This window comes from Ostrinia nubilalis, chromosome 14 (genome assembly GCF_963855985.1).
Source record: "Ostrinia nubilalis chromosome 14, ilOstNubi1.1, whole genome shotgun sequence".
Taxonomy (NCBI): domain Eukaryota; kingdom Metazoa; phylum Arthropoda; class Insecta; order Lepidoptera; family Crambidae; genus Ostrinia; species Ostrinia nubilalis.
In genome coordinates, this window is record NC_087101.1 from 3,659,323 (window position 1) to 3,674,567 (window position 15,245).

General features: G+C 34.3%; 1 protein-coding gene across 1 annotated transcript; it reads right to left on the reverse strand.

The window, feature by feature from the left end:
• Positions 1–206: 206 nt before the first annotated feature.
• Positions 207–5,932, reverse strand: LOC135077983 (uncharacterized). Its single transcript, XM_063972522.1, has 3 exons — positions 5,737–5,932; positions 1,264–1,384; positions 207–605 (listed from the first exon to the last, which is right to left on the reverse strand). Exons 1-3 carry the CDS (start codon positions 5,828–5,830, stop codon positions 482–484), a joined length of 339 nt encoding a protein of 112 aa, XP_063828592.1. The 5' UTR covers positions 5,831–5,932; the 3' UTR covers positions 207–481.
• Positions 5,933–15,245: the final 9,313 nt, after the last annotated feature.

Consider the following 15,245-nt stretch of genomic DNA (forward strand, 5'->3'; position numbering starts at 1 on the left):
AATTCTTCGGAGCACTCCCCGTGATACATGCGATAGAATATGCACAGTGAGGATACATCTCTACGCAGCGCCAAGGGGTCAAGCCGATCCGAAATGTCCTAGCAGTCAACGATTCGAGCTGCTCTCCGTTCAATGCGGTCCAGAGGGAGAAGCTGGTACTGGGGCGCACCTGCCCAAAGATGAGAACAGTATTCCATATGAGGCCGAACCTGCGCCTTGTAAAGTTGCAGACGATGGGCTGGAGTGAAATACCGTCTCGATCTATTGAGCACACCAAGCTTCTTCGAGGCTAATTTAGCCTTACCCTCTCCCCGCACTCACTCGCACCAGAGCGTCGATGTGACGTCACGCTCGCCAGGTGCGCAGCTAGCCAGACCGTGTTGTATTAATCTCAAATCCAAAATCAAAGTTCTTATAGCGACTCATTTCATTCTTCCAGGCTTCACATTAGACCACCAAGTTTCAGATGCTTAGTTATAATTTAGTTTTTCGATACACTGTTGTCTTCTATGCACTTCACGTGGGGACAGCAATCGGGATAAGGTTTACTTAAATCTTCTTCCGTGACGTAGCAGGTGTCATCGCTAGTCATAACTTTGCCACATCTGGAATAAAAGAAAAATCGTTTATAGTAAACATATTTTTTTCTGGGAATGAGAATGAAAACTAGATTCATGAGATAGATAATTAGTAGGTAAGTACTTTTAATCTATACTAATATTATAAAGCTGAAAAGTTTGTTTGTTTGTTTGTTTGTTTACTTGAACGCGCTAATCTCAGGAACTACTGGTCCGATTTGAACAATTATTTCAGTATTAGATAGCCCATTTATCGAGGAAGGCTATAGGTTATATACCATCACGCTACGAGTAATAGGTGCAGAGCAAAAATGATTTTCACGCGTACGAAGTCGCGGGCTTTGCTAGTTTGAAAATATTGAGTGTCATTAAGTTACAATACCTATTATTCTACTTACAATCTGCACTTATATTAACAACTTCATTGACCTTTTAAACCATAGAGCCACTCTGATTCTATAAATCAACCAATTTTGAAATCATTGGGGAAGGTCTATGTACTCTATGTTCACTAGTGGACGTTCTGTGACTAAAATGATGATTTTGATGAAACCATACAGGCCACGGCATCTGGAAATCATTGTCTGGGCTCTAAATGCATAATGTTCAGTAGTAGAATAATGTCTCGTGACTAATGATGATGATGATGATGGTAATGAAAATATGGATCAACAATAACACTTACGAAGCATAGTACATCATGCCAGCAGTGCATTCGATTCTATAGCAATGTCCGATGGGGTAGATGGTCTTGCCGAAAGGAATAACGTCGTCGATCTCTTTCACGTAACAGCCAGTTTTGTGAGCTGGAAAGAGAAGGAAAATACAATTAATATAATTACCCTCAATATTTAGCCAAATAATGGTAGAAAATATTAGTGAAAATAGAAGAATAATGATTTGGGTTGGTTCTTCTTGCTTATTAAAGAAGACAATAAGTAGGTACTCGTGAAACTACAAACTTAAGTAAATACAGCTGGATTAAATTAATAATTCGAAATCAACCATAAACAGACATCGACACTATTCGAGAAGTTAAGGCATGTCTTCTAAAAGATTCAACTCTCGAAATTCAATTTATATGTATATCTGTACAAATGTTCATCAAATCTATATCAATTTATGGATACACACAAGGATAAAAAGATGTCGATGTTTACCTTATATATCTGTCAGAAACTACGGTCTAGACTAGATTATACTCGTATTTTATTGACTCAGTGAAGTATTCTTCTAACAGCAGGTTCTACATATATCTGTTCAAATTAAAATGTTGGCTAAATATTTTGTTTAATAGAAGTAACGTCTAACCAGGCAACATGGAAAGCATTGGGGGAGGCCTATGTTCAGCAGTGGACGTCCTATGGCTGAGATGATGATGATGATGAACGTCTAACTTACTAAAGATATTTTACGGGTAATATCGGTAGCTCGAACTGAACACTTCGATAAATATCCAATAATCGTATATCGAACACATTCGTACGTACAGCTTTATTCCAACAATAAATTCAATAATTGACCTTTATTTTCTAAAGATTGATCAGGGTCGCGAGAGGCCGAATTAAATGCCAAGTGTGTAAAATTCCTTCTTTATTTTCTGCTTGAAGCCGTATTTTGAGGGAATAACGGCATTAACTTTTATTGCTTTTACATACGCAGCCACGTCATTGTCTCTTCCACGTGAATTTATTTTTGAGTAGAAAGCAATATACCTACTAGTACTTATGTTAAAAAAAGAAAAAGGAGACCTAGAATAGTCTCCAAAATATTGTAAATAATTCCCAAGAGCAAAAGTAGTCTTTAGTAAAATTTATCAAGCATAAATTAAAGCAAGATTGTCGTAAATGTGCAAAAAAAAATAACATTTATGATATCTACAGTTTCACACATGTTTACTGTTTAATAAGATAATTAGGGTTAATCATATAAAGGTCAAACGAACCGTCATCGCGTCATCACGTAATGTACGGTTATAAAAAAATATAATTAAGAATCTACATGACGAAAGCTACCTACTTAGTGATAAATTTAATGATGCCAAGGTTATTGTACAAAAATAACCAATAAAGGAAATAAAAAATATCATTATCATCTCTGATTCAAACCCAAACGTTATTAAGAAATAATTTATAAATTATTTGATGGAAGAGACATAACTTAAGGATTAACTTTATCTAGAAACATTAATTTCCAATTATGAAATGTACGTGAGACATCGGAGATATTTTCAAGAGGCCGACCTTCTGGGTTGTTTACTGAAGAATAACAATAATATCCAGTAAGACCACTCTGTACTACCTAGAGTACAATAATATTAAATATCCTATCTTATTCACATGTCACAAATCCTAGCACGACACTATTATTTTCAGAATGTAACTGAAACCTCTCCACTCGATTGAGTACTTTTAAGGCTTTCTTATCATAAGTCTTGATCATCATCATCATCATCATCATTTCAGCCACAGGACGTCCACTGCTGAAAATAGGCCTCCATAGAACATAGGTAGCGGACTGTATCCGTAAGTCTTGATAGTATAGTACAACTATAATTTTAATCAATTACGCTTTAGATATAATTTATCTGACAATAGTACAAACTAATAAGGAAAAAAAGATTCATCGATGTCGTACATCCTTGTCTACCAGTGACAGAGTAAAAACCCTTCAAAACATCGTCAATTTTTTTGTTTTTGTACCTCAAAGGTGAAAAAAGTCGAAGAAGCATTAATATTTCTGAACAGAAATGTGTCGTATTAACAACGAATTAAAGTGCATCTAAGAATTAACCTACTACCTCTATCTACATTATGCGTACACCCTGACCTCATGCGATGTGCGCAAACAATACAGCATTCCACAATTACGGACACCTTCAGACAATGAGAATGTAATTGTTCATGAAAATGATACTTCAATCTTAAATAATAAGCTTTAACATTCACGCCCGTATTCACAAACGATGCTTGCTTAAGTGAAGCAGCAAATCGAACGCAGAGCGTTGAAAAGAGCTCTGTGATTGGTTCGTGAGTGATCCTGTGCATCCATGCTGTGAGACGGTGAGACCTCATAGTAATGTATGTGAATACGGGCATCACACTCTTTGTATGGATGTAAATTTTAGTATCAAAAGTCAAAAATGATATTTTCTTAATATCTGACTCTGTAGAGATTAATAAATCTATAAATAAACTGTCTCAGTCTAGACTCAGAATATTGTGATTTCAGACTGTAAGGCAATTAGCTTAATATAAAATGTAATCATTCATTTTATTCGAGAGTTAATCACATTTAACTTAGACTTAATCACATTGTGTTTGTTTAACTGTGGTTAGTCGAAGGGCTATGATACATTTTCAGTTAAAACTTGATCAAAAGTAATGTTGACTGTCACAATTGTTGTCACGTATTGTGATTCGTAGATTATTTTCTTAACTATGATTATAAATTTTACTACAGGTATTTTAATTTTAGAGCTTTTGGAAAGGGTGTATTCAGGAGGGTTACTTTTTGATTTCAATGGGCATTAGCTAAGACCCTGAAGGCTGAAACTGCCTAAATTACTAATTATTTGTTTTCGCGTTAGTCGCAATAATATACAAGTTTTGGCTTGATTTAAAAACACAGGCCTCCCCAACCTATCCGGCCAGCTTGAGGAGTGTAAGCTTAATTAACCCTCCATTTGGTTCGTGCCAAAGTTGATACAAAACGAACTGATAATGATGCCTATCTCCTGGCCTATGTAATTCAGTGCACTGTTTACAGAAGCCAGTTAATTGGCTTACATCTGACATCTTCGTGTTAACATCGACCTCTGACGTGATTATTTGTTGCGCTAAGTTTCTGTGTTTGAATGTACAATTGTTAATGTGATTAGTTAAGATGTTTTCATTTTGTTCTTGCTTATTTTGTCTTGCTATTCAATTTTGAACCTATTTATTAACTGTAATAAAGACCAGTCTATGATAAATCGCTGCATAACTGATTGACCTGCTATTTTGTTGTATAATGTTGTTTTGAAAGTTTGAAAATCCAGACTACGACATTACTATAATAAATTAAATATTGTATTAAGTTCGCAATAAATAAATTAAAACAATACGAGTATAATATAATGTACTTGCCCAGTACTTATTTAGTTCACGTGAAATTTAAAAACATAATTTAAAAAATAACTAAGGTTGAGCTGCGCCATCTTACTTTAAATTTAATATTACGTCAAAAATCTGTCAAACTCTATACAAAAAGCACCGGTTATCGTTATAATTGCGGTACAACTCAGCCTAAGAGTTACAATAAATTTTAATATCAATTTATCCTGATACACCAATCCTAAGTAGGATTATTTGTCAATAATAAAACTACCGGCAAATATTGTTTTCGTGTTTTGTACCAATTTATTTAAATTCAATTAAGCTCACGGTCTCCGATGACGTTCGCCAATCAAGTTTTCTACTCTTTGGACTCGCGAAACGTCTAATAAACAAGATCGTAAAATCAATTTATTACACAAAAACGATTTCGTATTTTCTCTAATTTGTGCTTTAACATTTTTTGGTTTGCTACTTAATAATAACCTGGTTTGGATTACTGTTTAGTTATTAGTTATTTATTATTATTCTGGCGTTTAACTGTTACTAAAGTAAGGCAGTGTTAACGTAGCTGACTGCTCAGAGCAGTCTTCCTGCCTGAAAAAAGTTTTTGTCAAGTGAAAACCGAATAGCTTTTACTCGTAATCGTGAAACTAATACTTTGTTTTATAATTCTAATTAAAGTTAAATAAATGTTAAGAGAACTGAGAACAATCCATAGCAGCTATGTTAATTTAAAATGAACAGTAGGTTTAACGCATCATAAATTAAAATAGTTCGAATTAACTGCTTTCTTTAATCACTGTAATTGATTAGGTTTGGTAATTGAACAAAGCAATCAGCTACTAATTAGCACAAATTTTTTTACACACTTGTTTACATTTACACGCATTTGTTTTAATTCAACAGTCTTATTTCCAATTTATCCGCGGCAATTTTGAGTTTCGAGAGTAATTCACAATTAAACCATCTTTTCTTTAAGTTTTGTTTCTCACTTTTATTTGATATGCAAGAACATCAACCAAATCATTATCTCCTACACTCACAAAAAACAAAAGACTCACCATGCTCCGCGGGTTTTGGGGGCAAGTAGCCTTGAAAAGTCGCGGCACAGGAGAGTCCCACCACCGCCAAAATAAAAGCAATCCTTGAGATCATGTTTAAGAAATTACTGACGTCTAAAATACTTTTTAAATAGTTATCAAACGTCCTGTCAAGGTTCGGTCAGAAGCTCGGTTGAGACTGGTCACTGCGGCGATTCGCGCTTGTTTTTATTCGAAACAGGCTGCCGGCAGACGAACGCCTTATTCGTTAGATGTTTATAAACATGACATTAACGTAATCATCCAACTTTAAAGGTGAACGCACCTTGACTTGGCTTAGCTTGGCGACTTCGTTTCAGCTGATTACAGACTAATGAAGATTTGGGGTCATCTTTAACTTTTTCCAATTTTTCTCGACTACCGTGTCACAAAAGGTTTTTTTATGAAGACCTCGACCTTCATAAAAAACCTTTTTGTAACACGGTAGTGCTTAGAAAGAGAATGACTGCAATTTTCTAGATTTTAAATCTAAAAGAGTCCTTATGGACTGAAAAAATATTGTTTAATCTTCATTTTTTAAAACATTTTCTATTTACTACCTTGAATAAAATGCAAACGAGGAAGGAAAATCTAACGTGAAATCTCTAGTCAGTAAACGACTCATATTATGCAAATTAGTAATGTAGGATGACAATCAAGATGGGCCGATTGTTTATCTTTAGGTACCTTACATACAACTTCTGCATTTTGAATTTTCAAAATTACAAAAACATATAAAGAGTGTTTCTAATTAATTAATCCTTAGTAAAAATACAACTATAAATAAAGCCATTGATTACGCATATTATTTTAATTGATCCAAAAAAGATTTCGTTAAAAACTGAAATAGGTAAGATCATAAATGAAACCTCAAATAAAAATTTATAATGTACTCAAAACATTATAAATTATTCAGTGTCAATGATATTGAGCTTTAATTTTGTACTAATAAAATTGACATAATATTCTTTTGAAGCGTATAGACATTGCGTTAAAAATATAACTATTCCGGCGTAGTGCTCGCCAGGCCTTACGGAGGACGCCACATCGGAATGTGTTCATGGGATTTACAAGTGATTCATCTTCGGATGTAAACAATGTTTTTATTGCCGAATTCGTACCAGATCCGTGTACATTCCGAACATCCTTGTACGGCCGCGGCCGGGCGACTGTGACAAACGGTGAACTTTGGATCCGTGTCGGAGATTATCTTTTAGAAATGCGATCTTTTGTATGTTGAACATTTTTGAAGTCTATATTTTTAGAAAACTATAGATGTTAGTTTCATCGTCATAATCATATTTTGTGGCGTTTTTCAAAACTGCAAAGGGTTTACCTTAACCAGTATTACTGTAAATTGTAAAAAACTATGGGGGGATAAAATTAAATGTGTCTTATATGGGAAATGGTTAAGCTGGATAAAGGCTAGAAAATATGATCATATTAGCTGTCGGTTATCTTCTAGGGCCCATCATACTTCATCATCATCATTTCAGCCATAGGACGTCCACTCTGCTGAACATAGGCCTCCCCCAATGCTTTCCATGTTGATCGATTATAATAATATACTTAAGTAAGTTTATTCAAGGTCGCTGCTGATAGTCTAGTGTTAATTAAATCTCTGTCTAACCTTTAACCTTACGATTACATTATCACAAAATGTTTACTTAAAAAATCTGTGAAGACTTTGTATGCAGTGATATTAATATAGTAATTTAAAATTTAATAATATTTCATATTTCTACCATGCTGTTTATTTGTCTAAACACATTGGCGCCATATAGGTTGTTTTTAAGACATTTGGTCCACAAAAATGTCGTTAGATAGGTACCTTCACGAGAGCTTTGACGTAAGAAATTCCCGGACTAAATACTTACCATTTATAATGCCATTTTATTAATATAATTCTATGGAACCGGTCCCTACCAACGTCAGTGAGAACTGGTTCACATTGTGCGCCGATAATTTATCGGAACGTTATATTGTCGGTAACCACAGGGTTTAATAACCACCCACTTGTCTAGAACCAAAAAAGTGTCACTGGAATGGTGGTTTCCATGATTCATTATTACCTATCAATCTTAAGATTGACATACTTTTTTGAACTGACGAATTGTCGACACCTGCCGATTACTCATATAATTTGTATCAGTATATTGCAAAGTGCTATGACGTCACCTGGTGCATTTACTTTTTATACCAATCCACTGACTATTTTTTTGTTTGAAAATGACGCACTATGCCTTATATTCAAAAGCTCACTAACTCTAGGCGTCAATTGCTCACGACAACTTTTTTCTACCCAATATACCTACTTATCTCGTATAAATTAAAAGGTGTAATACAACTTGTATAATGCTGAAAACATAGAGAGTCTATGGCTTTTTTTTGTACTTTACTATAGAAGTTCTAACTGCATCGAAAGACGATAAAAATCCGGTTGGTGTCAATGTGAACCAACTCAAGCTTTACATAACTTAGGACTCACGACTACTATTATATTTGAATCATAATTACCATATTAAATCGTGGCACAGATAAATCGATACTACACTTTTTCTCTTATGATTTCGTTGTCTTCGAATGTCAAACAAAAATAGGCGGTGAACCACAAGGACGCAGTTTTTTTATAATAAAAAAACTCTGTTATTAGAAATTCAAATTAAAATATGCTAGTACCCTAGCTACTTCACGGGCCCAACAAAGATAGGTATCGGTAGGTGAGTGTAAGGTGAAAGACCGACCTACAGTCAGATGTTATCTAGTGATACTAAGGTCACTGACTGACTAGGTAGGTATAGGCCAAAAGTTGACAACACCTTATTCCAATAATGTTACATGGACGCGTTGCGATCTTTTTGTCTACTTTGGGTGTCAAGAATTATTTAACGCTAATTTTAAAAGAGCTACTAATAAACAAATATTAACATTTAAAAAAATACTAACTGTTGCTGGTGGAACTCACTTAATTTCTAGCAAACGTATTTTATGTTTATGCCTGTTATATTGTGGATATTTAATTATCGACGCAGTTCTAAAATAGTTAAACTTTCAGACCCAATCCTTAACATGTTAATAATTCAATCAAATTCTTTAAAAAAATATAACTACGGTTTATAATTAACAAGACTGATTAAGATTATAAAAATCTTTAATTTCGTATTTATAAAATTAATAATCTCGATACAAATATTTTAACTGTGATAAGTAAAAGAAAAAATTGAATGTGTGAAAATTTTCATTTTAGAGTAAATCACAAAGTCACAATGTTGTAAGAGACATTAATTTTAATCACAAAGTCGTAAGAGACAAAAGTTTAGTTTTATTTATTCCAATGTCCAGATAACCCTTAAGGTCATTTTGCAATAAGATAAATCGATAAATAGGTTAATGGTAATAATACGGGTAATACAAGGTCAAAATAATATTTTTTTTAACTTTACGAAGAAGGTAATGAATGAGGTTTTTGGAATAGTTAAACATGATTATTTTCTAACAAGGACACATCGAGCTTTATACTGATATCTTAAATGCAGTACCTAAATACTATTTTGCAACGAAATAGATCGGTTATATTATGTAGATTTTTAAATCGTAGTTAACGAATATTCTGAAAGACATTTTACTTCGTACCATAAATTGATCTAGAAATAAAACCTACAAAAAGTTTCACTTGGGTAGTTTTTGTAGTTAAATACTGCATGACTTGAAAAAAAAGAAGATTATAATTATTATGACCATAATAAACATCAGGTACCTGTAACTCAGATGATTATCTTAATTTGTAATAAATTAACTCATTTGAATCCGGACCTAAGAATCACGAATACAATATGCGGTAATATTTTATTACCTGCTGCAATTGGCATAAAATTATGTTTGATAAAACATTGCATTAAACATGACTTAAAAGCCATCTTTTGAAAAAAATGACGTCCTAAAACGCTCTGTTAAGATAAGTACAGACCATCTAACATAACCGGTTATAAAACCTAGTTAGTTTACTAAATTTTATACGTTTAAACAAGTGTGCTAATAAATGATAGCGTGTAACACGTTAAAAATACAAATCTTACATAATTTGGATGCTCTATAAACCTGAGTTCAATCACCTGAACTTAAACCATAATTACAACAATAACCGGTGTTTTGTATGGAGTTTGACAGACTTTTGACGTTTGTTAAAGCTGCAGTAAGATGGTGCAACCCAGCCTAAGGATGTGAAATAGACTTACCCTGACTCACGTTAAGGCTTGAGGCCAAGATGTGCATTGCCAATTATAGAGCTAAAGGGATTAAGACACAACGTTTATAGCCTAAGCAAAGACGATATATATTTTGTTAGGCTTTAAGGAAACACTGAAGAAGCTGTTGTTTAATCTTAGATTAGGTTTCCTCTAATTCCTTACATTGTTAGTAGCTCCATATCTTGGAGCGAAAGCTTTCCCATTTTAGAAATAACCATAACGGGAATTATTATTATCCCACCACAGTTTCCCACCACTGCAACTCCTGTACTATCGTGCGAATGCGAAGCCTAGGCGCAGACCGATTCTAATTTGTATGAAGAATCAGTCGCTGTAATGTGCGCACTTCCATACTGATTAACTGCCCGACTAAACTATCGGCCGACTAAAAATCAGTGGTATGCGCCTAGGTATAAAGTACCCATGTGTGTTTGAAATTCTAATTACAAATTCGAACGGATCGTTTTTTTGCAGGAAACGGGATTTTCGTGTGAACGTTAATGTTAAAACACGAATGTTAGTACATTAACGAGATCCAAAAAAGAGTTCCTGCAAAAATCCGAAAGATTTCACCGTGGGAACAAGCCCTTATCAGTTTTAATATGTACGATTTTGTAACAAAAATTGTGTATACTCGTAATCTGATGTCCTGTTGACGACTTACTAAAGAGTTACATACTTATTAAAGAGGTAAATTACCTCATCATTGACATAATTGACGCATTGTTGATGACGGACATCAATACATTCCTCAATTGTCAATTCTATTCATTATAGTGACGATTTGGTTACGTAACACCCACAATCATAGTTAATGATGCAAAGTTTTCTTGGAAAATATATTTTTTGTCACAAGTTCAAATTGATGATGACCCAACTTTATTCTTCATAAAAATAACTAGATTTCTAACTACAGTGATTTAAACCCTGATTTAAACCTATTTTTCTACTATACAGGGGTTACTATAAAAACTCTTTAAACTGTAATTCTTTGCATCGCATAATGCATGTGCATTAAGTAGGTATTGACTTTAGAAGAGTGTCAGGGCAGTCAAGGTCCTATCTGAATCACTGGTATCCAAAGATGTCATCGCCTTTTCCTAGTAATATTCTATATGCAAAAGTTTGTGAAAATGAATGGATGTTCGTAACTGACACATAAATCACTGAACTGATTTAAATTAAATGTGTTATGCAGATAGTTTGAGACCCAGGGAAAGCATATGATAGTATCCCATTTTCGGGAAGTGTAATTATTTCTGTGACAAAACAAAATTTTATTTTATTTATTTTAAACTAGCTTTCCGCCCGCGTCTTCGCCCGCGTGGAATTTTGTCTGTCACAGAAAAACAACATCGCGCGCGTATTTGCTCACCGTTTAGAGCTACCCTGGACTACGACAAACATTTTAAAACCAAAATCAGCTCAATCGGCCCAGCCGTTCTCGAGTTTTAATCAGACTAACGAACATCAATTCATTTTTATTTATATAGATTAGAGTAGGTATAAAAGGCTCAAAATGGGCTTTGTAATGATTTCAAACCAAATTCACGGGAGAAGCTGCTAATATGCTCTAAGAAGGTTCTTGATCTGCAACCGTTTTGACATAAGTCTAAGCCACATGAAACTAAACACTGCTGCGTCTAATGTAGTTCTTATGTAGTAGTACGTAGTCTTTTGTGCTGTCGACTACACCTTTGCATAAAATGAACCAATTGCCCGTCGGCGACGCATAGTCGGAAAATGTCTAGCTATACACTATACATACAATGCAGGATTTTCCAGTGAAACATAGGCCCAGTAATCTTATTGAAGGTTATCTATGACGACCGCGACCTCTTTCTAATTATTTAAATGAATCACAATAACAGTTTATGTTTTGAATTATTGTTTAAATACTTATTGAGGAAAATGTTTCACTATTCCCTTTTCTCTATAGGTACTTACTTATTTCATTCACGTTACTCTATAAATTGGTAATACCGCTGAACAATTTTTGGTTAACTATAACATAGATATAGAGGGCTTTATAAAAGGAAATATTTATACAAATGAATATAATAACAACAAAATAACATTACACACGAATGTAGACCATTAAAAAGCAATCAAAGCCATAAAAGGTAAGTGTAATATAATGTAAATTTTATATTGTCAAACTGGATAATTTGGAAAACACAAAAATGTTTTTGCGCATTTTATATGGACGAAAAGAATTTATAACAACACCATAAACGAAGTAAACAGTTTTTTCTTGTGATTTTATTACAAACGAGTCCCGTTACTGAGATACAGAATCAAAACAAACAAGAACTTGTATTTATACCACAGTGTAAGAATGTCAGTAGAAGTGGTTTGAAAGAATGAAAAAAATCAATATACAGTCACCGTTCTAATGAAACCTGGCAAAAATCTCGCAAAACGATACACAATTCGTCAAAAGACAAAATAAGAAGCAAATACTCAAGTTATCGCCCCTATCGCAACTACGTAAGATACCGCAGTGTTTACGTTGACGTGCTGTCGACCGTACTATGCAAAAACTGAATAAATATCATTGATGATAAAAACCTTTATGATAACCGATCATTAGAACAATTACAAAATTAGAAAACTTTTAATTAAACTTCTTTCCCGAAGACTATAATCCGGGCCTTTTCAAGGCGAGAGTGAATAGGCACTTACAGGGCTGATATCTACCATCCTAGACTGCATCCCACTTAACATCAGGTGCTATTATGGTCAAATTACTGCCTTGTTATGCATAAAAAAAAGTTACAGAAAACAACAGCAATCGTGCTTTTAGACCTAAAGCAGAAGTCACTTTGAAAGAAGCAGTTGTGTAGGTATGTACCTAAAGAAGATGTTGATGACACTTCAATTTATCTAAATTTAACTATCGCCTTGGCAACTTAATTCCTGGATATTGATCAAAGAAAAGGGAACTCCCTCATATTTTTTTCTTATTTAGTTAAACATTGCATGAATCTGTTTGAAATGACACACAGTTAGTTGCCTTGCCCGTATACTGCTTCAAGGAAACAGAACATTTACGCAATAATTAATAATGCAGGTGCTGTCATTAACATTTTCATTCTTTATGGCTTTTATTCTTTCTAATTCATAATAATAACAAAAGAGTCATCTCAAACAGTACACCTGGCTAAGTACCTCATAGCTGTAAGAAAGTAGATCTGCGTCGCTGAGTCGAATCTGACTGGGGTAAGATTAAGTATCTTCTACATACTTGTAATCTTCTACAATTTGTTAAAGTTGTTAACTCTACCTGTCTCATTCACACAAAAATCGTTAACGCTACAATTTGTTAGTCATTTTCTTCACTTCCTAATACCACAGGTAATATCTAATAGCTACCTCACAACATTATTAATATTGCAATAATAAGCAATGTAGAGTGCAAAAATGTCACCAAAACCTATATCGCATAAGAATTTGGAGCTGGAATTTTCAACAATAAATCGTCTGTCTGATTTTATGAAACCAATAAAATGTCGAGAGTGGCGCCTCTTCGATTATGCAAATGATATAACAATACTCTTCCAGCCCATCGTTGAACAGCCAGACCAATAACTTCAAACTATGTGGATTTTAATTAGTTTGAAAGTTTTTTCTTAGACGTTTGCTTTTTCACCATTATCATCATCAGGTCTAGGTGACCTCCACAGCAGGAGGGCGACCTTCTCTAACTTACCAAAGGCATGTTTATTTGACCTGTAGGCCTAAGATGCGTGACGTGATAACTTTTATCGACGTCAAAATGTATGGGCAAAATCGATAAAATGGAGTGATAACCGCTTATCGCGGCGCGCATCTTAGGCCTACTGGATTCCCCACGCTTGGCTGGAGAGTTTCTTTTCTTACCCAAATTCGTTTTACCCTTTTGAAATATAAGTACCTACTTTAGAAGTTTTAGTGACATGGATAACAACGTGGCCTCGGTATCATTACATTGTATCCGTCTTTAGATGAAATCATAGTCTATATTAGTGTAATCACAGGTTGGAACTATTTAATTTTATTGGTAATCATACCCGCAGTAACCATCAATCATACTTTAGAAACTCTTATAAAGGTAGCAGTGCCTTCTCATAAATAGCTACTGGAAATGTAGGTGTATAATAGTTACTTACATTACTTAAATGAGATCATACTTCGTGTCATAATCTCAAGTACCTACGAGTAGGTACGTACAGTTAAGTATGAAGGCGTACAGTTATTATTACTCATAATGAGACAATTTAAATAATTTGTATTAACAAATGCCTTTGCCAAAACTTTATTTTAAACTTTTCATACTATATGATAATTATAAGAAACCAAGTACCATTTTATTTTTGTTTTAGTGACCTGCAGCTCTAATGACCTGAGTTACGGCTTGAAGCTGTATCACTAGTTATTACTATAAGTCTTTATAAATTCTTCCTGACTGTGCGTAGTGCTAAGTGGTGGTTGGAAAAGACGACTGCTCGTTGCATTTTACAACTTTAAGCATCATAAACTTCACAAATTCAAACTTGTTTAATTTCCTTTTTATGGCTGTTCCTTGACAGAAGTCACTAATGAACAGTATGCCCATCACATCTGGCTACGGGACTATTTCCACCTCTCGTTCCCACCGCTGCAACTCCTGTGTAGCCAGGATCTACATCTCGACCGCCAATAAAAACCCAACCAGTGAAGGTCAACATCTGGCTGTTTAATCATTTCTGTGATAGCCACCTTTTTGGGAAAACTTTTCTCACTGCTCTGTGACACTGTCGCCAAATTATTTTATAAATACCCAGCCATCTATTTGATAATTTTTCGGCCCATTTATAGATGCGCAAATCCTGTTTCACGTGACGTCAATGTAAATTTTTTAATAAATTTTCGTTTCACGGCACGTTTATTTACATAGATACGGAATGCGTAGCAGTTTTTTTCTTACTTTTAGTAGACGATTGGGTGTTTTGATTCAGTTTTATGACATCCTTGTTGTGAACTATTAGGTTGGCGAGGAATTCGCCCGCGTCAACAGATAGATCCTGGTTTTATTTGTGAAAAAATATTTTGGAACTTTTAAGAATCCATATTTTTACTAATTATCTAGCCCATGCTAGTCCACTGTTGGACTGAACCCGTGCACTCATATTGATTAAGGGCGTTTACTGTGTTTAACAAGAACGGTTTCCACTCAAGTAGGCCTGATGAGTGAAAGAATCATGTTCATGGTGTTGATTTCAT

Coding starts and splice junctions, on each gene's coding strand:
- LOC135077983 (XM_063972522.1), bottom strand. CDS start 5,830: ATGATCTCAAGGATTGCTTTTATTTTGGCGGTGGTGGGACTCTCCTGT. Junction 1,385..5,736: donor CCCAAAACCCGCGGAGCATG/GTGAGTCTTTTG, acceptor TTCTCTTTCCAG/CTCACAAAACTGGCTGTTAC. Junction 606..1,263: donor GGCATGATGTACTATGCTTC/GTAAGTGTTATT, acceptor CTTTTATTCCAG/ATGTGGCAAAGTTATGACTA.